General features: G+C 43.3%; 1 protein-coding gene across 3 annotated transcripts in view; it reads left to right on the forward strand.

Moving 5' to 3' along the window:
• Window positions 1-26,780, forward strand: part of Ppp2r5e (protein phosphatase 2 regulatory subunit B'epsilon) — a 162,643-nt gene that overhangs the window by 114,342 nt on the left and 21,521 nt on the right. For all 3 annotated transcript variants that reach the window (XR_008218529.1, XM_052739578.1, XM_052739577.1), the window contains exons 5-9: window positions 4,442-4,534; window positions 23,467-23,597; window positions 23,744-23,803; window positions 24,714-24,822; window positions 26,713-26,766. Coding sequence is in view for 2 of the 3 variants with exons in the window: in XM_052739578.1 (XP_052595538.1) it covers window positions 4,442-4,534; window positions 23,467-23,597; window positions 23,744-23,803; window positions 24,714-24,822; window positions 26,713-26,766 (447 nt within the window). In the remaining variant the exon portion in view is untranslated. The remainder of the gene's footprint in view (window positions 1-4,441; window positions 4,535-23,466; window positions 23,598-23,743; window positions 23,804-24,713; window positions 24,823-26,712; window positions 26,767-26,780) is intronic.

Here is a 26,780-nt window from a genome sequence, read left to right on the forward strand (position 1 = left end):
GGTCAGTTGCGGCCTGGGAGAAGGAACTCTTTGGGTGGATTCGGGACAAGGGTGGTTTGACAAGTCTGCAGTTCTGTATGGAAAAATCAGGAGTTGAGAAATGAGTGTGTTGAAAAGAGAACAGTTGTGTGGGGAGGGAAAATTCAAGCATATTGTGACTACAACACTACCACATCTCTGGGAAAGACTCCCCCCCTCCCCCCAATTTAGAAAGCTTTTAAGAGAACACCAAACCAAACCCACGCACAGTTTTGTGAGTTGTCAGCCCCTCCCTCATTTGACATGAGGTATCTCTGTGTCACCCAGGCCCCATCTGGAAACCCTAGACCTGCCTCATCTTCCTGCTGGCTGAGATTGCAGACACGTAGCCCCACACCACAGAGCTTCATGAAAAACATTAGATGCTTACGGGGAAGTGGGCAGGGGGCAGGGGGGCAGGGGCAGCGCCAACCTGAGTTCTATCCCCAGAACCCATATGGTGGAAGGAGGGAGTTAATCCTGGAAGTTACCTTCCACTCATGTACACACACTAAATACATAGTAACAAATGCTAACAAGAATACTACATTTAAGTGTTAGAGTCGGAAGCCACCGGACTTCTGTAAGAATATTTAAGTTAGTGATATCTATGGACCCTTACAAGTCCCTCAGTTAGTCTTCAGTGGCCTGTAAGGCCAACACTTTTTAATACAAGTTTTTAACTACATTTATTTATTTGTTTGTAAGAGTGTACACACACCTGTGTGTGTGTGTGTGTGTGTGTGTGTGTGTGTGTGTGTGTGTGTGTGTGTGTAGGGGATCAGGACAACTTCTGGGAGTTGCTTCTCTCTCTCCTTTTACCATCTGGTTCTGGGAATTGAACTCAGCTCCTTAGGCTTGGCACCAAGCCCCTGTACTCACTAAGCCATTTCCCTGGCCCCTATTACTTCTTTATCACAGTTCCGTGGTATTTGCCCTTGTGCCTGTGTTTATTAGTCATCGTACAGTTTGAACTATTAATTATGAAAACAGTGGTGGGCAGGGTCTCACTGTGTAGCTCTGGCTATCCTGGAACTCAGATTTGGCCCAGGCTGGCCCAGATTTCTCAGAGCTCTGTCTGCTTCTACTTCTTGAGTGCCAGGATTAAGGATGTGTGCCACCATACTGGGCCAACAGTGATGTTTAAAAGTGCTGTTGACTTAGCACAAATGAAGACAGTGTCGGACTGTCAAGGACGCAGTTTTATTCCCCGTCTGCACTTGAAATTGAAAGATGCCCGTTGCACTTGAGAGTGTTTGAAGAGCATCAGAAGTGACTAATTCTATCCATTTGTGACCCTTAAGCATACACTTAAAATTATTCTGCATGGTGACATGAGACGTATGAATAGATCACATTATTGCATGCTGCAGTACAGTGGTGGTCCTGCGGAAGCATGCTGTGTGATTGCTTTGACCACAGGCTATCCTAGCTGCGGAAGCATGTTGTGTGATCACTTTGACCACAGGCTATCCTAGCTGCGGAAGCATGCTGTATGATCACTTTGACCACAGGCTATCCTAGCTGCGGAAGCATGCTGTGTGATCACTTTGACCACAGGCTATCCTAGCTGCGGAAGCATGCTGTGTGATTGCTTTGACCACAGGCTATCCTAGCTGCGGAAGCATGCTGTGTGATTGCTTTGACCACAGGCTATCCTAGCTGCGGAAGCATGCTGTGTGATCACTTTGACCACAGGCTATCCTAGCTGCTTTTTCAGGAGATACCAGTTGTACTTGACAAAACAACACACTGGTTATTAAGATTTAGACATTTGGCAAGTATTCCTCTAAAACAAGGAAGCCCAATTGATAATAATTCTTCATACTCATAGAATCTAAACACTAGAAGTATAACTTAGAATTTGAACTTTAGAAAGCCAGGATCTGTTATATAGCATATAGCTGTCTTATAATAGATATCTGTTATATACCAAGCTTTCTAGCCTCCCAAAATTTAAGGACTGTTCTTGGGAGGAAAAAAAATGTGATTTTTAGAAAAAGATACTGTGAAATAGGATTTGTCAGTATTTGAAAAGTCTGTGTGAGTCAGTGAGCCAATAATTCCCAATGGGAAAATGACCCATGTTAGGAACACACACAATCAAGGTCCATCCAGATTGTGGGATAGTTGGCTAGTTCATTGGTATCATTTCAGATTCTGCATCGCAACCTGTTTTTTCTACTTTTTACTTTTTTATGGTGTGTGTGTGTGTGTGTGTGTGTGTATGTGTGTGTGTACACATGCCGTGCATGTGGAGTTGAGAGGCTAATGTCAGGAATTACCCTCCATTGTTCTTCAACCTTACCCTTTGAGGCAGTGTCTCTCAGTCACACCCAGAACTCAGTGGTACACTTGGACTAGCCAGTTGCTACGATGATGCCTCATCTCTGCCTCTGGAGCTGTAGGTGGCCGATACACCCATTCACCTGATGAGTCCTGGGAGCTGAATTCCAGTTCTTGTGTGGGTGGCATGTGCTCTTAACTTCTAAGCTGCACTACAACTCATGTTTCAGAAATGACAGACTGTTGAGTTTTGATGCTTGCATTAAAGAAGAATGAATATGATTCTGTGAGAAGACTCTAAAATATTCTCTTCCCAACCTTGATTTTTTTTTTAAAGTATACTTCAACCAAAACAATAAATCACAGCTTGAATAGTCAAGCAGATATGAATCTATCTTCTGATATACCAGGTATTAAAGAGTTTTACCAAAAACACAAACAGTGCAACGCTTTATTTATTAATCTTATTTTCTCAAGTCAGGGTTGTCCTAAGTAGACAGCCTGGCCTTAAACTCACAGCACTCCTGCCCCAGTCTGAGTGCTGGGATTCCAGGCATGTCTCAGCAGCCCTAGCTAAGTTCTTTTCTTTATAATAATGTTTTAAAATAACAGTTGGTTTAAAAATATATATACTTATGTTAACATGTAATGTATTTTATTGTAAAATGAAATGAAGCATATTTTACATTTTCTCAGCTTTTTCTTATAAATACATCTAAATTAAATATTCACACATATATGCATATTTATCTCAAAGCTCTTCGGTATGTCTATTAATTTTAAGTGTGGAAGAAAAAAACACAAGTGTTGTTTTAGGCAAATGATGGTGATTATGTTTGTCACTGTACAGAAGGCTTTACAAGTAACATTACGTTTAATCTTACTGTCATCTCCATTGCAAAATGAAAGAAACAGAATTTCAGGAAAGTGAGCATGCTTAGGCTTATCCAGCTAGTAAGGGCTACAGCTGGGTTCTTAAGAGTTTTCGTTCAGTGGTGCTGCCGTCTAGTCTGATGTGGCCTTTAACATAGATCTATTATACCGAGAGAGAGTAAACATCGATCCTGCACTGTTTATCCGAACAGTTATTTGAGGTTGCCCCTGCCCATGTGACTGTGCTGTTTCCAAACGAGGATATTGAGTTACACAAACATTGCTTAGAAGAGTATAAAATGACATATACTTCCTTAAAGAAAATCTGGCAGTGATTATGCACAATCCAGAATGTTTGGGTGTCTTTTGATCTGACAAGTCCCCTTTTAAAAATATTTACTCATGAAGTAATTGAAGAAATGTATGTTTTGTATGATACGATCGCAGAGTACCTCACTAGAGAAACTACTTAAATATGTGAGTATATGTGATTGCTTAATTATGAACAGCGAAATTCACTATAAAGTATTAGTAATGACCTATTTACTAAAATGATGGTTTGGAGACTCTTGACACAAATTATTTCTAATGTACTGTTTAGATGATAAAAGTAACTTATCAAGATATGCAAAGATTTATATATAGTACAGATATATGTTTCAGAGGGAGGGGTGTACATAAAATGTTAACAGTGGGCCAGCAAGATAGCTCAGCAGGTCAAGGTATTCTTAGCATCAAGTTGACCTGAGTTCAGTCCCAGTGCCACATGGTGGAAGAAGAGAACTACCTCTGAACTACCTACATAGAGAGCCAGGTGGAGTGGGAGGACAGACTTTTACCAGTGGGCTTCTCTGTAAATGGTGAGAATATGGATTTTTATTTGCTTTGGCCATATTTCTTGCTTTTAATTTTAAAAGGTAAAAATTATAACACTAAGCCGGGCATGGTGGTTCATGTCTTTAATCCCAGCACTCAGGAGACAAAGGCAGGAGGATCTCTGTGAGTTCAAGGACAGCTTGGACTACAAAGTGAGTTCTAGGACAGTTAGGGCTGTTATACAGAGAAACCCTGTCTCGAAAAACCAAACCAAACAAACAAAAAATTATCACACTGTGAGTCGAAAGGAAGGCAGCATGACTCATGGATTGATAGTTAAACCTAATGTCCTAAGCCTCGTCAGTTTTAGTGGAATGTGTGTGTCATGGATTTTAATTTAAATTTAATGAATTCTAATTTGAAGTTAACTACAATCTTTTTGTTGCAGCTTGTATATGAATTTTTCATACGATTTTTGGAAAGTCAAGAATTCCAACCCAGCATTGCCAAAAAATACATAGATCAGAAATTTGTATTACAGGTAAGCATTTGTTTTTGTAGTTGTGTGCATATAATTTATTTACTAACATGTAATCTCATTTTCTTGGATATTGTTAGAAATAACAACAATCTTGTTGGTGACTGTTACGTTGTCTCTTAATTAAATATGTTTATACAAGGTAGTTTCTCTTTTTTGCCCATTAAAAGTAACAATGCCTTTTAAAAATTATTTGTGGTGGAATTTAATTCCATACTAAACACAAGGAATGTCCATTTCTAAATCTTTCTAAGCTTTCTTATAGTTTAATTACAGAATAATTTCATTTATATGATTAGCTTGTACAAATCTTTATAAAATTACATTTATGCCCAGTGGTGGTGGCACATGGTTTTAATTCCAGCACTCAGGAGGCAGAGGCAGGCAGATCTCTGTGAGTTCGAGGCCAGCCTGGTCTACAGAGCAAGTTCCAGGACAGTTGGGACTGTTACACAGAGAAAACCTGTTTCAAAAAGCAAACAAACAAAAACAAAAATGCATTTATGTATTTTGTGTGTGTTGTGTATTTATATGGTTATATGCATGTCACAACTCTCGTATAGAGATCAAAGGACAGCCCCTCCGTAGTCATTTCTCTCTGCCTTGTGGGTTTTGTGAATTGAACTCAGCTCATCAGACTTGGCGACAAGTACCTTTACTGCTAAGTCATCTTCCAGGGCCAGTGTGTGCATCTTTATGTGGCTTTAAAACCTGTTCTTTAGGAAAGTTTTTTTTGAAGCACTTCAGGATATATCTATTAAAAGTGAGGAATGAGCTTGCGGGTACAGAGCACAGGTCATCAAACTGTGAGGATGGAGCTGTCACTGGGCAGTCACCCAATTTAACACTGGAAAATCTCCTGCCTGTCCATTTGGGGTGTCTTAGGGAACCCATTTTTCCTGGTTTCTCATTCTTCATCTTGAAGCTGTCAGTACATCTTCCTTTCTTCCTGAGATTTGGGACACAATGCTGAAAGTGAGTTTTTAAGAAACACCTCCTTGCTTCGATTGCATTTACTTGTCTATTAAAGTGGACACTGGAGCAAAGTGTTGTATGGACTGTTGCTCCTCTGACAGGAAAGAAAATACCTGTCTCCAACTGAGACACTCATCTAAGTAGAACTTAAGTAAAAGCATAATTGTGGCAGACATCTGGTCTCCTATGCCTTCACAGGAAAAAAGCGACTAACTTTCCTAGTGAGCTCATGCCCTGCCCTAATTAGATTAAATTCAGAATTCAGGATATCCACATTGAGCCCCAGCCAATATTTTGCTCAAGGTATAGCAGGATCATAGACTCCCACCCAACAGAGTTCTAGGAGCAGGCCGTCTGCCGAGAGCAGAGATTTTGTGGTGCTCCTGGCTGCCCTGGATGCCAGCTGAGAGCTGGGAAGGAGTGTTGGTCTTGGGGGAGGGGTCTTTAGCACTTGCATCCTCTTTCCCTGGGTATACAGGCAGGGTGTTGAGTTTTGCTGTACACAGAGAGTCCACTGGAACTGCATTGGTGTGTCATGTGGATTGGCCCACCAGCTGTCCATGAGCATTCTCTGTCATGGACTGAGTTCTTAATTCTATCAACCTTTTCTCACTTGTCAAAGTTTGAATCCTTCAGTAGACTGTAGAAGAAATTTTGTCTTCAAGTGTGAAGTACATCTCTGAACTCTGTGTCAGGAGCTTGATCAGGCCAGTTCAGCTTGGTGCTCCATTCTCTTGTCTGATTTCTTAAAGGGGAACTCTCAATAACATTTCTTGAGGTTGGATGATTTTACTAACTTCTGTTGACTTCTGGTCTTCACTGACTTTAATAGGCTCTGCATGTTGCTTGCTGTAAAGCCATGTTTTCTTTTGATCTTGTGTGTGTGTGTGTGTGTGTGTGTGTGTGTGTGTGTGTGTGTGTGTGTGTGTCTTGCTTTTAAAATCTAATTGTGAAACCTACCATGTATTCTGTGGAGTATCATCAATCTCCAGTCTTAGGAGATCTTTCTCGATGTTTCTTGTTATCACCTTATTCACAGTCTTGTATCTTTATGACTTTTGTGAGCTTCTTAAATGCACTGACCTTTGACCTCATTTAAGTCATTGATTAGAATTGTGATATTTGACAAGGCGGGTAGAGGCCTGTTACGGGTTTTTAGACGTTTTCCTATTTTAGCAGATTCATGAGTCAGTAATTGAAAATTGGTTTTGTTTATAATGGTAGCAGAGAGACCTGCTTAGATGCTTTGTGAATACAGCACTCTCCTCACCCGGGAGTGGTGTAACTTTATCATCTGAAGCTGTGGCAGGCCAGGTATCGTGGCACACACCTGCAGCCTCAGCTCTTGGGAGGCACTTCCCAGGCTCAAATTCCCCCACAGCCTCTGGTATTTGAACACTTGGCTCCCAGTTGGTGGAGGGGTTGGGGGTTGGGGGGTTGGGAGGTGTGGCTTTGCTGGAGGAAGTAGGTCACCAGGAGCAGGCTTTGAGATTCTATAACCTCACCAGTTTCAAAGTTTGTTCTTGCTTGCAGTTTAAGATGTGGTCTCCTAGCTTCCTGCCTCTGCCTGCAAGCCTGCCACTTCGGGCCACACCTCTCCCTGTCATGGTGGACTCTTAGCCCCTGAACTATGAGCCAGAACAACTCTTTTCTTCCCTAAGTTGCTTTTGGTCATGGTGTTTTATCACAGCGACAGAAAAGTCATTAATGCCACCTACACAAGGAGAGAGACTGTCTCAAGAAAAAAAGCGGGGAGTTGAGGCAGTGAAGTACTGTTCCTCAGCCATGCGGCATGTTAGTAAACTAGTTGGACTTATTTGATCCTGGCCTGAGTGCCTGTCAGCTATGGGTGTGGTCAGCTCTCCTAGGTTATTCCCTGGACAAGAAGATGAAGTACAGATAGCGAGCAGATCTGTGTCTGGTGTGTGTTCAGCCGCTTCATTTTCCTGGCCTTTGCTTCTTCTCCAGTCTGCTGATGGCACAGCTGCCTTCCCGATGCTTCGCTCTCTCTGCCGGCTTCTGAGCTTGCTCACTGGGTAGTCTGTTCCCAGCTTGGGCCCTGCTGGGGTCCACAAGCCTTTGGGGCTGGAGGAGCTCCTTCTGATAATTGCTCTACCCTCCCAACCACGCCCCTCTTGCCCTGCTGTGTCTAACTGACCCTCGGCTGGCAGTGCTTCCCACTTGTGATTAATATTTGGATATTGTCGACACCCTCCTTCTGTCCCAGCTTATGTCCCCCACACCAGACCACACCTAGCCTGTCTGTGTTTTGTGTCTCAGGACATGAAAAATCCTCGTACTCTTACTTTTCATAAAAGAAAATAACATTTTCTTGTACGTTTTCTTTGAGCCAACCTTTTCTTTTCTGTAGATGCTTTATGATCTCAAAATGTTTTGGTGAGTGCAGCGGGAAATTTACTAAGTTAAAGCTTACTCTAGCCACAAGATTTAAATGTGCTTTCTGTTGCAACTAAATGTAATTCTTTTCTTTTCCTAGCTCTCTTCCCATAAGTGAATACAAAAAAGCAAAATAAGAGCTACTTTACTGTGCTGTAGTGGGCCATAAGGAAGCTGCACTGTAACGTAGTATTCGAGCTGAGAACGGGCTCCTCTCTGTGCTGGCAGCTGACTGCCAGCAAGCGTTCCTATTTGATCCCGCGCTTTAGTCTACTCATTCACTGTGTGGATTGCAGGATGAACAGGAGAGTAGCAGGCGGACCACGAGACACAACCGGAATGCTGGCGCTTGACTGCTTTGTTCATTTATCAATGTGGATACAATGAGTTCTTACCTTCAGTCTCAAACACATTGCTGATGCTTCTGAGACTCAGTGTCTTCTGTGTTAAGTCACAAATGGGTAGCGTGCTGCGGAATGACTTGTGTGTGTGGGTCACTCGCTGGTTCCATCTGGGAAGTCTCATCGTTACGAAATGCTCATCCTTTCAGACCCTTTTCATCTCACAGTATCTGTTTGATACTAATAGTAATTTAAAAACCTTCACCTTTTGAATATTCTTTTAGTGCTGTGAAGTTAATCCAAGGCCTCACATTGGCCAAGCATGTGTTTCACTGCTAAGCTGTATTCCCAATTTGAAACAAAATTTTAAATCTGTGTGAAACTTATAGTCCAGTTTTACAGAACAGGCTTGAATGAATTTTGGATTGCAGTGTGTTCCTAGATGGGAGTAAATTGGCCGTCATAAAGGTATTTATATAGTCTCTAAGATAGTTTGTGGGTTTTTTTTTTTTTTTTTTTTTTTGTAGCTTTTTTGGTTTTTTTGTGACAGTTTCTCTTCATGTTGTCCTGACTGTCCTAGAACTCATTTTATAGACCAGGCTGGTCTCAAACTCAGAGATGTGTCTGCCTCTGCCTCCCGAGTGCTGGGATTAAAGGTGTGCACCACCATGGCTGCTGGCTAGTATATAGTTCTAGTTAACATTCTAGTTTCTTTTTTTTAACTTAAAAACTTCATAGTTCATGGTATACATTTTTGAGGAAGATGTCTACTGTAGCTAGAGTTTTCCTGCCTGGCCCATAGTCAGGACAAATCTCTGTCACCCGCCAGTCCCACAGCCGCTCAGACCCAACCAAGTAAACACAGAGACTTATATTGGTTACAAACTGTATGGCCGTGGCAGGCTTCTTGCTAACTGTTCTTATATCTTAAACTAATCCATTTCTATAAATCTATACCTTGCCATGTGGCTCGTGGCTTACCGGCATCTTCACATGCTGCTTGTCATGGCAGCGGCTGGCAGTGTCTCCTTCTGCCTTCCTGTTCTCTCAATTCTCCTCTGTTAGTCCCGCCTGTACTTCCTGCCTGGCCACTGGCCAATCAGTGTTTTATTTATTGACCAATCAGAGCAACACATTTGAAATACAGACCATCCCACAGCAGTCTACTAATAGGATATTTTAGATAATTAAATAGTTCTCAGAACTGCAAGAAAAAAGGATACTCTATTCAGGTACATTAATTTAAACTGTAGTGTTGGGACAGGAGAAGGAGATGTAACAGAGGCTTGGGTGGAGGGGACTCTTCTAAGTAATCCAAAGTCCATCAGAAGATATGTGCCAGTGATGGTAGACAAATAACATGTGGCAGCTGTTCATTAGGATGGTCCAGTTCTGAAGAGGAAATAGTATTCATTGTATTCTGGCAAGTGTTGACCCAGTGGTTCCGTAAGACAGAACCAGCTGTGTCTACAGAGACACGGAGTGCTTCATTGTTGATGATTACACCATTAGAAAAATCTTAATGGGTCCTCATCAGGAGTTGGTTAGAAAGACTATAGGCAATCACATAGAATATTCATTAGTTAGTAAAAAGACTGTGAGCAGTGATACACATGATCTATTTTGAAATGGGGCATGCATGTTACAGAACTCTAGGTTTTGAGTCTGGGTCTGTTATTTTAGGGGGAAAGGCATGTCTGTGTCTTTGTCTTAGTACATTGGTGCAACTCTATAGGCCTTCTCTCCTTCATGTGAGAATTGTGCTTTAGGCTCCCCAGTAAATGTTCAAGGCCATGGCCAGCACTGACCCCTGTATCCAAGTACTGCGATACAGTGATGGCCGCCAGATGCCACTGAGTGACACAGCATGGATAAAGGATGGTTCATGTTTACAGTAGGACACTGAGGCCTTATTATGCTACTTAGAATGACTATTTAAAACTTAGACATTATTTCTGGAATTTTCTGTTTACTATTTTTGGATCATGGTGTGAAATTGAGAGCAGATATGTGGTTGAGGCAGAAATTGCTTTACCTGAGACTGGACAATTTTTAAAGAGCAGAAACTCCTTTCTCACAAATCTAGAGACTGGACAGTTAAAAATCCATGTGCTGACTGACATCTGGTGAGGATCTGTCTATGTGTTCTCATGTGGAAGGTAAAGAGTGAGCGAGAGCTAGACACTCCCATAGTCACGTTTTTATCATGTGTGACTCCATTCACGGGTACTATCGTGATTTGAACACCACCCAAATGGTTCCACCTCTGTGGTGTTGGGGAGCAAGTTTCCAAAACTTGAGTTCGGCGAACACAATTGACTATAGTGTTATGCATTACCAGTTTTGGAAGGAAATATGCCAACTTGTTGGTAATTGTGGGGTGGGCATGGTTATCTTCTACTTTCTGATTTACCTAACCTGTTTTGCATTAAGAAGAATTGTATATGCCATAACAAACGTCATAAAGAGGTTCCTACTACAAGTACATTCTCACTTTGCATTTTTCATAAACACTCTGCTTATTTGTGCATTAGCCTTCCTGAGACTATAATATTTTTGTCAGATTCTGTCATTTTATGACCAGTCTTCATTGTATTTCCTTCCTTTCAACATCTAGGTATGCCCCTTTAAAATCTGAGCTTGCTTTCTGTGATGTCTCCAGGGCCTTTTCCGTGCCTTGATTCCTCCCGATGAAGATGCAGAGTGGATTGGTGGTTAAGTGTGGATGCTGATTTGAGTTGAGGCCTACTTGTTGTTTATTTGGTTTAGAATAGTCTCACTATGTCTCCCTGGCTGACCTGGAATGTGCTATGTAGACCATGGCGGCCTCAAACGTGTGACCACCCTCCTGCCTCTGCCTCCCATGTCCTGGGAATACATGCACACGTCACCAAGCCTAGTTCTACCAGTTTTCATTGTATGACCTTGGACAAGTTATGCAACTGCTCTGTCCATCCGTTTCCTCATCTGGAAAGTAGATGTCAAATAGCCACAGTAATGTTGTCAGGACGTAATGAGTGAATGCTGTATAATTGCTCAGGACAGCTCCCAAGAAGGTGGTAAACACTGTGCTTATCTGCTACTGGTATTTTCAGTTAGGATCAACTTTGGTTTTGAGAGCCCTTTTACACTGTATTTTCTTTAATGGCTTCAGGTTGTGAAGTTATCCATTAGTAGCCTGCATTTGCCTGGCATGTTATAATTATTTGACACTTGACTTTTACTATAAAATTCTTGAGTACCCTATGGCTTAGATGGTTCTTCTTAGTCTTCTTAGATATCACCTGTGGTTTCCTGTGTCTTTAAATTCTTTATCAGTTCAACATTGCCAACTGATTTCTTCTGACCGGTGTTGTATTTGAATATGTGTTAGGACCAGGAATGGAAGAGTTGGTTAGCATGCTTAGATGTTTACGGAGAACAGACAAGCAATTCAGAGAGGCAGTGTGGATGTGATGGTGGAGTATGCTGACTCCTCTGCTGCAGTGTGGATGTGATGGTGGAGTATGCTGACCCCTGCTGCAGTGTGGACGTGATGGTGGAGTGTGCTGACCCCTGCTGCAGTGTGGACGTGATGGTGGAGTGTGCTGACCCCTGCTGCAGTGTGGACGTGATGGTGGAGTGTGCTGACCCCTGCTGCAGTGTGGATGTGATGGTGGAGTATGCTGACTCCTCTGCTGCAGTGTGGATGTGATGGTGGAGTATGCTGACCCCTGCTGCAGTGTGGACGTGATGGTGGAGTGTGCTGACCCCTGCTGCAGTGTGGACGTGATGGTGGAGTGTGCTGACCCCTGCTGCAGTGTGGACGTGATGGTGGAGTATGCTGACCCCTGCTGCAGTGTGGACGTGATGGTGGAGTGTGCTGACCCCTGCTGCAGTGTGGACGTGATGGTGGAGTGTGCTGACTCCTGCTGCAGTGTGGACGTGATGGTGGAGTGTGCTGACCCCTGCTGCAGTGTGGATGTGATGGTGGAGTATGCTGACCCCTGCTGCAGTGTGGACGTGATGGTGGAGTGTGCTGACTCCTGCTGCAGTGTGGACGTGATGGTGGAGTGTGCTGACCCCTGCTGCAGTGTGGACGTGATGGTGGAGTGTGCTGACCCCTGCTGCAGTGTGGACGTGATGGTGGCGTGTACTGACCCCTGCTGCAGTGTGGACGTGATGGTGGAGTGTGCTGACTCCTGCTGCAGTGTGGACGTGATGGTGGACTGTGCTGACCCCTGCTGCAGCCCACAACCACTAGCCTGCGTCATCTAGGCTAGACAGCGAGCCAGGCACATGTCCTGGCTCCTTGGGCTTTTAAAGAGAAGCTGGAGGTCTGGATTCTGAATGGATTTCCAGACAGAACAGCATGTCTTGTTGCGTTTTGTTCCAGGGTTTTGGATGTTTTCGTGTGAAGGGCCTTGTTATTCATCCAGGAAAAGTCTGACTGCCCTATTTGAGCAACATTGTGATTTTTGTGAAATGAGTTTTACAGAACCTTTATCATTTTGTTTAATGTACCCATCTACATCTTTGTCAAAGATGGCTACTGGGTAGTATACCATGTGTATGGCAGTGCTGCTTTTAGGTTTATGTAAGCTGCAGGCCTGCCTCAGCTCATGGAACAACATTTGTTCTCAATAAAGATCATTTTCATCTGCTTAAGGGGTCTTGGGAAATGGTTTCTTCCAACTGCTGCTTCCCTTGCCCCCCTTTAGAAGCAGACTGATTGCCAACCTCGGATTGTTTCATCGGATGAATCACTGTGGCTCTTTAGTAGCATGTTTCTAAAGATTGCCTTCAACCACTCTCTAAATCCGAAACAGTCAGTGGTTGCTAAGAGACACACAAGTCAAATATCCCTATAACGTACCTACTGCTGGCGATGGCTGTTTAGTAATTTGTATTTCACATTTGCAGTTATATTTAGACATAATTAGCATGCAAATTATGCAAATCATTGTTTGGCCTCAAAAGTGACCTTTTGATATTACATATTTAAAACCTCAAGATAAAACTGGACATAGCCCAAAGCAAGCTGTGAACGGCTTTTAACTTCTCCTCTGAAGGAAGTTCCACGAGGCCTTGAATCTCCACTCCAATACAGAGATACTTTTCAAACCAATTCCCTGAATATGTCACAGTGTTTACATTTGTCTCCCAGAGCCTACAGCAAATAAAAGTTTAGAAACTTTATTTCTGCCCTGGGGTGTTATCCATCACCAGCTGACAGTGAAACACCCCCATTCCTCCTCATCTTCAGTCCAACATTTAGCTCAAAAACCTATAAAAGGGGCCGGTGAGGCTTGTCCTTAGGCCTGATGGCCTGAGTATATTTTTATTTTCAATTGTGTATCTGCATGTGTGTGCAGGTGCCTGAGTAGGCCCAAGCCTTTGATTCCTTCGGGGAAGTGGAATTACAGGCAGGTGAGCTGCTCAGCTGTGGGTGCTGGATTTGAACTCTGGTCCTCTGGATGAGCAGTATAGGCTCTTAGTTGCTAAGCCACCCTCCAGCCCTAGCACAGTATTTTTTTAGCCCGTATTTTAAAGGGCTTTGGGCTTTGCTGCTCTAACTGCATACAGAACAGCTTCCTGGGCAGACTGCATGTGTTGTCTCTGAGTGCTCAGAGATTGGTTTCTTTTGGACTTCTTAATACTTTCCCAAAAAGGAGCACTCCCTGTCCATCCAGGTTGACACTGGGTCCGGTGAGCTATGTAGCCATTCCTGTGTATCTCCTCCTCGTGCCTCGTTATTCAGTACAGCAGGCTCTGTGTTCAGATTCTGATCAAATTGGTTGTCTTAAAATGTCATCACAAGGTTGTCTTCAGTCAAGGGGGACTGGGCTTCTCTTTTGTGGATAGAATGACTGACATTAGTAGGAAAGTTCAATTTGGGGAACTTCATACTCGCGTGACTGAAACCCATTGAGCCTTGAAGTCAGCAGCGCTCTACGCTGCGGCATGAATCTTTGTGATCACTTGTCCATGTTGTGCTTTCTGGTGGTTGCTGGTGGTCACCCCATGTCATACAGCAGCAGTTAGGTTCATGAGCTCCCTGCCCCTACTGGGGATTGCAACCAGGCTGGGTATGTACCCCTGAGCTGCTCCCCAGCTCTGGCCCCAGGTGGCTCTTGCTGGTGTCTGACTGTTTTCTCTGTGTACGTCACGAGGTCCAGGTGAAGTTTCACAGGGATCCAGCCTTTCATTGTAGGATAGCTGTTGCCAGCAGAGCCAGAAACGGGGAGCTCGAATTGGAGCACTCGTCAGTTTGGATGAAGATGTTAGAACACTCAGTTTTAGTCATTATCTACTTGAACATTTCTCTTTCTTTCTTTCTTTCTTTCTTTCTTTCTTTCTTTCTTTCTTTTCTTTCTTTCTTTCTTTCTTTCTTTCTTTCTTTCTTTCTTTCTTTCCTTCCTCCCTCCCTCCCTCCCTCCCTCCCTCCCTCTCTCCCTCCCTCTCTCCTTCTTTCTTTCTTTTCCTTTCTTTCTGTTTTTGCCTGCATGTATGTCTATGTGAGGGTGTCGGATCCCCTGGAATTAGAGTTATAGACAGTTGTGAACTGTCATGTGGGTGCTGGAAATTGAACCCGGGTCCTCTGGGAGAGCAGCCAGTGCTCTTAACCACTGAGCCATCTCTCCAGCCCCTCTTTTTTTTTTTTTAAATGGTTTTTAAAGACAGGGTTTCTCTGTGCAGCATTGGTTGCCCTGGAACTTGCTTGAAGTCTTAATGATCATAAAAAGTATTATTGACTTTGAAAACCAGTTTTAAGTAACAAAGTATTGCCTATTTTAATAATTGAAATATTTTCATATAGTTTATAAAGAAAAGTAGCAAACTTCTATTTCTTCCTTCTCCAAATCCATAGTCTCATACCCTAGAGATAGTGGTATTCATCTTCTAGCTGTTTGCATGTATTTACCCCCAAATTTCTAATTAGTAGGTTTACATTACTATCTCCTGATTTTTTTTATTTTAGATGTTATCTATTTAATGACTTCCTATTCTAAGCATAGGGGTGTGTGTGTGTGTGTGTGTGTGTGTGTGTGTGTGTGTGTGTGTGTGTGTGTGTAGCAGGGTGAGTGCACATGATTTTTTCCTCTGCCAGGTCCATTGTAGTTGCAGCATAAAATATAACTAAATCAAAGCATACTGTTTGCATTTGAATGACTCTGTGTGCGTGAGTGCGTGCGTGTATATGTGCGGCCATGCTTATACCCTAGGCACAGTAACTGCTTTTCTTTTATTGTGGAGTTTGATTTGTTGTGCTTATTTTAGGGTGAGGTTAACTCTTTTTTTTTTTTTTTTTTTGGTAGACCAGGCTGGCCTCATTCACATAGATCCACCTTCCTCTGCCTCCCAAATGCTGGGTGAGATTAAAGGCATGTTCTACCACGCCCAGCTCATGTTTCTTTTTAAAAATAGTTTATTGAGAATTTGCTTGTGCTTTGATCATATTCACACCTCAGTTCCTCTCAGATCCCTTCCCTACCCACCCAACTTTGTGTTCATCTAAAAAAAAAGAACTTAGAACAATTTGAAAATAAAGATTTATTTTTCTGTTTCTTTATGTGTACATGTATGTGAATATGTTTGTGAGCACCTGCACAGGCCAGTAGCGGAGCTGAGCTCCCTGATATGGGTGTGAGGATCAAACCTGTGCCCTCTGGAAGAGTACAGGCTCTAAGACTGAGCCATCTCTGAAGCTCCCTGTCCCACCTTTTAACCTAAAGACCAACCTGTGCTGCCCACGCATTCTTGGATGTGTGGCTTCCACTGATGTGTGGTCACAGAAAGCTAACTTCCTCGTCCAGCATGGAGCTTTTTGAACCCTAAGGTTAGCACTTGTTGAGGGTTTCACCCATTTTTTTCCTCTGTGTTGGTCACACAGTGACCTCTGTGACACACACACACACACACACACACACACACACGCACGCACGCACGCACGCGCGCGCGCACACACAGTTTTCTTTTTCTTCTTCTTTGGAGGGCTACTTCCTTGAAGTCATGCTCATCCTCTTCTGCTCTGTACTGTTGCTTCCCTAACTGTATCCACAGTGATCATTCTGAGACCCCCTTTTGTCAATATTGGGGACATGTGTTTGTTCACTTAACTCTCTCTCATTTGCTAGAACTTACCCTCTTGATGTTTCCTAAGAAAGCATGAGTGAGTTGTAAATTTTTGGAGATTATTTGTCTGAAAAAAAAAATACATATATACAGACATATATTTAACCACTCACATTTTGGCTAGGTATAAACCTGTGTGCTTTTGGTAATTGGTCCTGAGATGTTTAAGGAATTGCTTCACTGACTTCTGGCTTCCAGGGCTGGTAGTGAGAAAATGAGCCTGTGTTGTCCTGTTTAGAGACCCGGAAGCTTTTGTGATCTTTGTCTTTAACTTCAGAAGTTTCTATGCGTCCTGTGCACGACACTAGATGAGATGTATTTCTAGAAGAACACATCCATGCCTTCCCTGCCCCACAGTCCTTTGGGAAAATTGCACTGAGTTCTTCTGGATACTTCTTTTTTCTGTTGTACTGTCTTTCTGGATGGATTGGTTGCCCCGTCTCTGCTCCTGCTCCTGGACCTGTTGTCCAGTGCTTTCTGCCCGCCATGTGACCCTGCTCACTTGCTTAGTGTTATCGTTCTTCTGCCAACATTTCTATTTTCATCACATTTTGAGTTCTCAAAAGCTCTTTTTGTGATTTTTCATCTGGTATAGCATTGTTTGTTTGTTTGTTTCAGGAATCTAGTATCTCTGAGAATGTTGAACTCTTCTTTTTTTGCAAGTTTTTCCTATTCCTTGCATTGTTCCTGTTTCTTCTGAGTTGTTCTTTTTGGTAGAATGTCTGCTGATTCTTCATAATAATCATCATTACCTGCTCATCTATCTAAACCCACTTACTGCCCATGCTTGTAGGTTGTGTGCTGTTTACAGGTTGGATCTGCAGCTGTGATCCTCGGCAGGTGGTGCTCACAGAAGGGTAATGGAGCAGGACCTTGTCAGCTCACTGAGAACCCCTGGCATTACTATGCCTCTAGGTCTTTCTTCAGGATCCCAGTGTCCCCCAGAAGAGAACTAGATCTGTCTTACCCCAAATTGGGAGCTTAGAGACAGTACTGGCTAAGGACTCATTAAATATGCAGGATTTTATTAAATCCTGTTACTTCAGTAATGCTTTGTTTAGTGCTATTTGATATCTGAGACTAAACACTTGCTGGTGTTCTCTGGCCTTAGACCAGAAGTCTTTAGTACTCTGCACAGGGGTGCAGAGGGTATGACTCCTTCAGACTTTGAAGGTGCTCTGATCGGTGCTTCTCATACCTAAGTCATCAAATCTAGCACATGCCTTCCATTCTTAAGCCCTGAAGTGTCTCTGGTGGAACTGGCACCTTGTTAGCATTCCTCCCTGCTGGAGGGGTGGAGAACCCTGAGTGAGTGAGCAGGAGGAAACTCAATGGGGCTTGGTACTTTTTGTCCATTTCCCAAGCTGGGAGACCCTGACAAGTCCGATCTGTCCTCCAGTCCCTCTGCTGTGGTTGGGGGATGGGGTGGGCACAGGAGGGGGTGGGTGGGTGAGGTGGGGGCGGGGTATTTATATTCTCATTCTTTCACTGTCACTGCAGTGAGCTTTTAAGAAGAGGGTCAAGCCCTCCATGCCTGACAGGAAGGCCATCATTGTCCTCTCTTTGTTCGTTGTAGATTTAACTGTAGATTTATTCGTTTGAAGGTTCAAAGAAGAGCTTTCAGCTAAGTCTTCACAGTTTATTTCTGTTAGTCTCAGGGAAGCCTTTTCTTAAAGCTTGGACTCAGCCAGGCGGTGGTGGCGCACGCCTTTAATCCCAGCACTCGAGAGGCAGAGGCAGGCGGATCTCTGTGAGTTCGAGGCCAGCCTGGGCTACCAAGTGAGTTCCAGGAAAAGGCGCAAAGCTACACAGAGAAACCCTGTCTCGAAAAAACCAAAAAAAAAAAAAAAAAAAAAAGCTTGGACTCAGCATGTTGACATGTCTGTTTGTCTTTGCTTTGTAAGCAATTTGGAAACTCCTGGTTTTCTCTGACAAGTTGCCTGTGATATTGGAGATGTCATGATCTATGAATATGGTGTTTTCTTAATTGTTTGGTATACGTGTTAGGTTTTGGAAGTGAGAACTCATCTTACCCCCTCCCCTTTTAAAGGTAGTGGCCTTCATGCCTCCCCATCATAAGGCTGTAGAAGTGTGTTCGGGCTAGCAGGAAGCAGCCGCATTTCCAGGCTCATCTTTCTTTGTTGCAGAGGACGATCCATTTAACAGGACTCTGCAAAGGCTTTAAGTCAGGGTCCTTACTAAGATATCCCCCCCCCCCCCCCCCCCCCCCCCCCCCCCGCAAGAACCTAATGAAATATTTAAATAATCTTTGTTTAATTATACAGTGTTAAACTCTTCAGATTAGCAACACAGACGCTCAGTTGATTCAAGTTTTGCTAACATCCCACCCCCACAAACCTCTTCTTATATTGGTTGCATATTACTCATTAAGCCCTTTTGCACCACTTAAAGTAGAAACTAGATTAAAAAATAGAACTTAAAAAGGTTAATAATTTCCGTAAACAAGGACTGGAATGCAAGAGATGGGTTAGATAGCTTGTGTAATTTTGAATATCTCTTACATAAAGAGGTAGATAATGAGTACATCCAAGGCATACATACCCTCCCTCTCCTTTCTGGCCTGTTAAGGCCTCGTGTTTTGCTTTTGGAAGTAGAATGCTTTCCTGTGCAAGTCAATTGTTAACTCACTGGTTGCCTCCCAGAGTTAGCTGGAAGTTGTTCAGCACTCTGTGTGCCCAGAAGCAAGGACATCCATGGCACGAGGAAAGGTCTCAGCACATACTTGTTTATTTTATTGCTAAATGGGCAGCGATATGACAGTTATTGCTAACAGTGTTATCTGTCAGTTAGGCTGCTGCCTTCCACACCCCACAATCCCTTGGGAAAATCACACTGGTTTGGGTGTGCTATAAGTGATCCTACCCCCTGGGTCTTTTGCGTTTGGAGGCTTGGTACCCAAGGTGGCAGTTTGGACAAATGATATGGAACCTTTAAGATGTAGGGACTGGTAGGAGGACCGTAGGTCATTTGGGGCATACTCTTGGAAGGGATAATAAGATACAAGTCTCTCTTTTTCCTCTGTTCCTGGTTGGAGTTGTAATACAATCACTTCCTTGTCATCGTGTAATTGATGACCCCCTATCGGCGTGGTCAAGGGCAGACCTGGCTGTGAGGCTATGTATGCCATTTGAACATTCAGCCTTCAAAATTGAGAAGAAAAAAAAAAAAAAAACCAGAACATTCTTTTCCATAAGTAGTTTGTGTTAAGTGCTTTGTTATAGTGACAAAAAGCTGATTAATACGAACACTTGCCCCAGTTCTTTGGTGTGTGTATTTGGGAGGGGTGTGGCTATCACTTTCCCTGGAAGCCTTCTCTGTCACTGTATTTCTTCCAAATAGAGTGGATAGATCCATTATGTGTTTGTACAGCATCTTGAACTACTTATGCTGTTTGTTTATTTTTATCCACTGATAGACTAGTCTCTGAAAGGAGATTATGTCTGACTTGCATATCACTATATCCCTGGCACCTCCTTGCCCATTTGTTGGCTCTTAATATACACTAATAAATATTTACTCAAAATCCTCCAAGGAGAACAAACAGAACAGATGGTAAGCACTGTAAAACCAAACTTGTGGACTTTCTCACTGTCCATTTTAGAAGACTATCCTTCAATTTTTTGCTTCCTGCCATATTCGAAGGGACTTTAGTTTTAATTAATTAATTTTGCCCAGAACTGTCTTTTGTGAAATAAAAGGCATGTCCATTTGATTACCGTCCCCTCAGCCTTACATCTCCATCACTTGGACTCACGTATGAATAAGTATCTATAGTCATGTATGCATAAACACACACACACACACACACACACACACACACACACACACACACACACACACGCACACACGCACACACAGCCTTTTGTGAGGATGAGGGTAGGCAGCTTTTATTTACATGCTGAGTAGGTTTATTTTATTGCAATGGTGATGAACGTATTAGAAATTAATAACATTCAGGAGTGCTTCCAAGTTTCATTATCATTTTTACAAAATAGTAGATTATAATTTATGTAACATAAAGTTACCCATTTGAAGTTTACAATTCAGTAGTCTGCATCTGTATGTTTAAATGGGGGGTGGATGCATGTTCAGATGTGTATACACATGTGTGTTTGTGCATATGGAGGCCAGGGATCAGTCATTTCTTGGGTGCCATTCACCTTTGTTTGCTTTGAGACAGTGCCTGTCACTGGCCTGAAGCTCACTATTGGCTGGCCAGTCAGCAACATGTGTCCTTCTCTCTCTCCTCCCAGTGCTGTATTAGAAGCATGTGCCACCTGGTTATTTACATGGGTTCTAGAAGTTGACCTCAGGTCCCTTATCTCCCCAGCCTTCCAATTCAGCAATTTTAAACAGACTTTCAGGACTGTGCAACCATCCCTGCTATAGTTGCTGAATATTGTATCCTCTCCAGAGGAAAGCTAAACTCCTTCTTAGACCTGTTCTGAGTATTTCATATAAATAGAGCCATGCATCTTAGGCCCGTTTGTGTCTGATTTCTTTATCACAGTGGTTGGCAGTCTCATCTGGGTGGTGATAATGTGAGGATTCTCAGCACTTCATTCTCGTCAGGAGCAATGTTCCTCCTCCCATCTGTTGATGGGCATTGTGTTTTCTAACTTTCTGTTTTCAGTATTGCTTCTGTGAACAAGTGTGTGCAGCTTTTCATACTGTCCGTCGCTTGTCAGGATGTATGCTTTCTGTCTTGTTCATCATTTGCTTGGGAGTGAAGTTGTTTACAAGTATGGACCTGTGAACTACCAGACGGCCTTCCTACCGAATCATTTTCCGTCCTTGTTAACAGTAGATGAAGGTTCCCCAGCATCTTCGTCAACATTTTTCTTGTCTCTCTCTCCTTCTGAGGCAGCATCAGATGAGTTCTGTCTTCCTTTGGTTTGTGTTTCCATGGTTAGTGAAATCGAGCCCTTTCCCATGTGTTCATTTGCCATGTCTGTGCCGTCTTTGGGATATATCTTTTCAAACATCCCTTGTCATTTTTAAGTTGAGTTGTTTTCATTTTCTCAAAATTTTTTTGTTTTTATTAGCATATATTATGTAAACACAAGAATGGGCTTCATAATGACATGTTCATATGCATATATAATTATATATATATTTCTTGACAGGGTTTCTCTATGTAGCCCTGGCTATGCTGGAATTCACTCTGTAGACCAGGCTGGACTCGAACTCGCAGAGATCTGCCTGCCTCTGCCTCCCTAGTGCTGGGATTAAAGGCGTGTGCCACCACCGCCTGGCTCATATATTATTATTTTGACACCCCCCTCCCACTGCCTTCTTTTGTCTCTTCTCTACTTCTGGGTGGCTTGTTCTTCTCAGCTAGCTCCCCTTCTCCCTTTCTTCTTTTGGGGGCTAGCTCAGTGAGCTTAATTAGGATTGCTTACAGGGTTTGATTACCTTATCAGTAGCTATACCATTAAAGAAAATACCTTTCCTTCCCCCAGCAACCCTAAACTGCCTGTCCATCCTCAAGAGGGGTGGGCCCCGTGAGCCTCTCCTCCTTTGCCTGCTGTTATCCTCCCAATGGAATTGTGCTGTTATTGAGATTTAATAGTTCATTATATATTGTAGATAATTCTAGCCTTTTCCACACATATTTTCTCTTATTTCTGTAACTTTAAAGTACAGATGTTTTAATTTAGTTTTTTTCTTTTTCTTTTTTTTGTTTATGCATTTCTTGTCAGAGGTTTAAAAAAACCACTTGATTTGGAATTGTGAAGATTTGTTATTATGTTTGTCATGTACTCTTGTCTTTAGGTTGATTACCCTTTTTGAGTCCGTTTGAATTTGTAGTATGAGCTAGAAGTCCGACTTACTGTTTCATATGAGTCTGTCTGGTTGCCCCAGCACCTTCGGTTGAAGACTGTTTCTTTCCATACCGCAATGTCTTGGCATCCCACGGAACCAATTGAGCATGAATTTGAAAGTTTTGTTTTTGGACTCTTGTCTCTATTCTGTTTGTGTATCTAGCACGTATCAGTAGCATGCCCTTGATTACTGTAGCTTTTTGTTGAACTTTTGCCTGGAGAAATGTGAGTCCTCTGAGTCCTCTTACTACCAAGATTGCTTTGGCTCTTTGAGGTGACTTGTATTTCCATATACATTTTCAAATCAACTGATTTTGTTGTTGTTGGCTGTTTGACACCAGATTTCATGTAGCTATCTTTAAACTCAACTTCAAGATCCTCTAGCCTCAGCTTCCTAAGTGCTGGGATTGTAGGCATGCTCGCTGTTCCGGTAACACCTCCCCACTCCCCGCCCCCTCCCCACCCCATTGGTGTTTGAGCACAGGGCTTTGTGCAGGATGCTCCCCCATTGAGCTCTATTCCTGTCTCCTCAACTAGTCTGGCACTGCAGAAACAAGGCCCCGTGGTCCTTACAGGGTTGGGTTGGATATCAGGATTCCTGATCCAGAACCTAAAGCATGCTACTCACACATGCAGGCATAGCCCATGTTTACTTCGAGTACTTCCACCCTGAGCACACCCGTGTAACCACTCAGACTAACAAGAACATTGCTGGGGTCATTGGGAATTTCAGTGTTTGCTTTGAGTTAGATTATTTCATCTTCCTGGGCATTTTGGTAGAGCTGAGTGGCTTAATTGGAACATAAGCCCAGGAGTTAGTGACATACAGTGTTGAAGGTCACAGACTTACGGCGTTCACTTTCTGGGTTCAAATCCTGGTCCTAACGCTTCTCACTCTGACATCACCAGCAAGTTGACTGAGTGTTCTGTGCCCCAGTTTGCTCCTCTGTAAGGTGAGGATAAAACCACCTCACAGAAGGATTGACCTGTGTAGATTGCTTAGAAAATGGTCTGTTGATCACGTGAGCACTGCTTTGGCTATTGCTGTTATGGCTCCTGTAGCATGCTTCTCTTCCCTGGGTGTACAGCCTTTGACTCAGTGTAGCTGGCTTCCCAAAGACTGCTGTTGTACTGGGCGTAATGGTTATTTAGTAGCTTTCTGAAGAGGGAAGGGAAGAGAGAGATTATGAATGATGGACGATAGAATTTCTAAATCCTTTACTAAACTGCCCTGACAGCTTTTTACCTTCATTTACAACAGCTTCTGGAGCTATTTGACAGTGAAGACCCCCGAGAACGGGACTATTTAAAAACAGTTTTGCACAGGATTTACGGCAAGTTTCTCGGGCTTAGAGCATTTATCCGAAAACAAATTAACAATATTTTTCTAAGGTGAGTGGATGGTGGGCAAGCAAGAGAGCACAGTGACAGTTTTGCACTGTTGAGTAACCTCCAAGAGTTGAAGGAGACGTGCTAACATCTTCCCCACTCCCCCGTCTACTCCTCCCTCCCTCCTCTCCCTCTTCTTCTCTCCTCAGGTTTGTTTATGAAACAGAACACTTCAATGGTGTAGCTGAACTGCTGGAAATATTAGGAAGGTAAGCGTTTGCAGTGAATTGTGGATTTCGGGGAGTCTCATTCTGCAGGTCATGTTCAGGTGGTGGAGGGGAGTGCTGACTTGGATTTCTTGCTCCAAGTACCTTGGGTCTCTCTCCTTTGTGTTTAGCCTGTTTCCCCACCTCTGTTCCGTTGTTCCACAATTACATATTGTTAACTACCCCCACAAAGACCAGAAAGAGCTCACAGCTTACTCAGGAACTGTGTGTCTGATTGGGTGTCAGGCCAGTGACAGCAAAGCGTCTCATTTGTTATCTGTCCTTTCTCATATCTGTTGAAAGCAGATTTATAATCAGTTGGAAAGTGTGCCCAGATGTGGAGTTCTAGGCAGCTGCTGCCCTCAGAGGAGGAGCGAGGCAGCTGTTGTGTGGGGTTCAGAGCTCACGGAGCTGGACGGTGATGGCTTAGTCTCCTCCTTAGATGAGAAAAGGAAGTGTGGTCTCCCTGCTTCCGCTCAGTGACCTCCCAAGGCTGGGCAGAGGCTTCAAGAATGAAGACAATGGTGTCTGGAGATAGCAGGGGTGTTTGAAGAGCAGGCCAGCAAGCTGGTGCTGTCTGGAGGCAGAAGGCCTGTGTTTGAAGAGGAAGTTAGCAGGGTGGGCGGCTAGACAGAGGAGCAGAGGGAGGGCAGAAGTTCGGGGCACTGTCTGCCTGTCGTGAAAGCACAGCGTCCTCTGTTGGGTGTTCACAATCAAATTCTCTTCTGTTTAAAACTCCTACTTAATAAATGATCTCTGTTGAAGTAACAAAAAAGTCTTGACTGTCAGTGGTGGGAGGGTTGACTATGTTTTTATGGACAAATATAAACTAAGAGTTTGCCAGCTCATAACAGCAGCTTGTCTGGGTTCAGTGTGTGGGACGGCATTGCTAACCTGTCTCCTCTTTTCCTAGTATTATCAATGGCTTCGCTTTACCACTGAAGGCAGAGCACAAACAGTTCCTGGTCAAAGTGTTGATCCCTCTGCACACCGTCAGGAGCCTGTCACTCTTCCATGCCCAGGTAGAACTTGAAATCAAAGCTTTTGTAGAGACAAAGTCTTCCTTTGTAGCCAAGGCTGGCTGTGAACCTTCAGTCTGCCAGCCTCTTCCTCCTGAGTGCTGGGATTCCAAGGGTGAGCCACCATACCTGGCTTACAGTACATACAGCTTTTTGTTTTTGGTTTGTCAAGACAAGGTTTCTCTGTAGCTTTGGAGCCTTTCCTGGAACTCACTCTGTAGCCCAGGCTGGCCTCGAACTCACAGAGATCTGCCTGCCTCTGCCTCCCGAGTGCTGGGATTAAAAGCGTGCGCCACCACCGCCTGGCTAGTATAGCTTTTGAAACAAAAGGAAGTTTGTGGACTTCATGTTTCCCAGGATATTGTTTTTCCTTAAAAAAAAAAGAAAAAAGAAAAGTGTGTTAAGGATTAAAAATTCTCCCCGAGGAAAATAGTAAAGTATGCATTTTTTTACACACAGTAGAATCACGGAACTCTTTTAAAGGTAGAAATGGACTTTGTTCCGTCTTATTTCGTAGCAGACTTCTATGTTCACAAGGCTGCCTGCTGCGAAGATTGCCCGGAGTAGACTTTGTGTGATGTAAAGAGTGTAAGAACATGATAGGATGCGGTAACTCAGGGCCTTGTCCAGTGAACTGAATGTTCTTGAATAGTGGGTCCTGTCTCACTTTGCCCTGGGCTGTCAGTTCCCCTTTGCCCCTCCTCTGCTTTACCAACTTCGCATTTTGCACACACAGTAGACACTTTCACAAGTAGGCAAGTCTACCAGTGTTTTCACATCTTTCTTTTTATAAATCCTTCATTACTTTGAGAATCAGATCTTGCAGGATGTGGTGCCTCATACCTTGTGATCTCAACACTTACGAGACTGAGTCAGAAGGATTGCCTTCAGATTGGGGCTGGCATTGGCAATAGTGAGTTGTCTCAGAACCAAACAGATACGTCCATAAAAGGAGTAGTGATGATACTCAGAGCCTGTGTCGTCCTCACTGACTCTGTCCTGAACACCGCACTGCATGGAAGCATGCCACTGGAGGACAGACTTGATCTAGTGATGTTTTTAATGTTAGTGCTGTGAGCCTCTGGCTCCCTTCTCTTTGGAGTTTGCACTAAAATGTAACACATTTTTCTAAGGAGTGTTCCTTCTTAAATGTGGAACTCTGTATTGTGAAGAAAAAATTAGTCCATATGTTCCAGATTTAGCACATCATCAAACTGCTGGTGTTTTAAGAGGGTAGGTTTCCTGTTCAGGAATCTTTCTGAGCCCTTCTCTTTAGTCTCTGCCGTGGGATATAACATTTCATGGTTATATGAAAGCATTCCTGTTGAGACTGGGAGCTCTCCCCAGATCCTGGCCTTGGCAGGTCGCGAACCTTTGGTCTTTTTGGGAAACAGTGTTTTCAGGTTTCATTGTAGGCAGTTGCCTGAGATTTTAGAAAGTGTTGTCTTCCCCACAGAAAGTAAAACCCAGACCTTGAGATGTAAATGGACCATGAATGTAAAGGAGATCCTCTCAGACTGCACTGAATGAGGTGTTTCAGCTGCTTTCCATTAGCCTCAGAAATCTTAGCACTCTTTTAAGAAAAAAATCCCTCCTGAGCCTTGTTACCCTGTCACTGACTTGAAGACACAGCTTCTAGCTCTAGTCCCTGCCACGCAGGAAACTAGGGCAGGAGAATCATTTTGACTCAGGAGTTCAGGACCAGCCTGGGCAACCTAGCTGGATCCCAATTCTAAAGAAACAAAATTTAAAAGCCTTGTTTTTCATGAGGGTTTAAATGAAGTGACTGTAATGTTAAAACCAGCGTCTGGATGCTTTTGAGACGTGTTGGTGCTGTGTGCTTTCGGCCTTTGCGGTGTGTCTTTAACTCTGTCCTCCCTCCTTCTTGTTCAGCTGGCGTATTGTATAGTACAGTTTCTGGAGAAAGATCCTTCACTCACAGAACCAGTAAGCCATTTCTT

Source organism: Peromyscus californicus, unplaced genomic scaffold (genome assembly GCF_007827085.1).
Source record: "Peromyscus californicus insignis strain IS unplaced genomic scaffold, ASM782708v3 Scaffold_15__1_contigs__length_86483966, whole genome shotgun sequence".
NCBI lineage: Eukaryota > Metazoa > Chordata > Mammalia > Rodentia > Cricetidae > Peromyscus > Peromyscus californicus.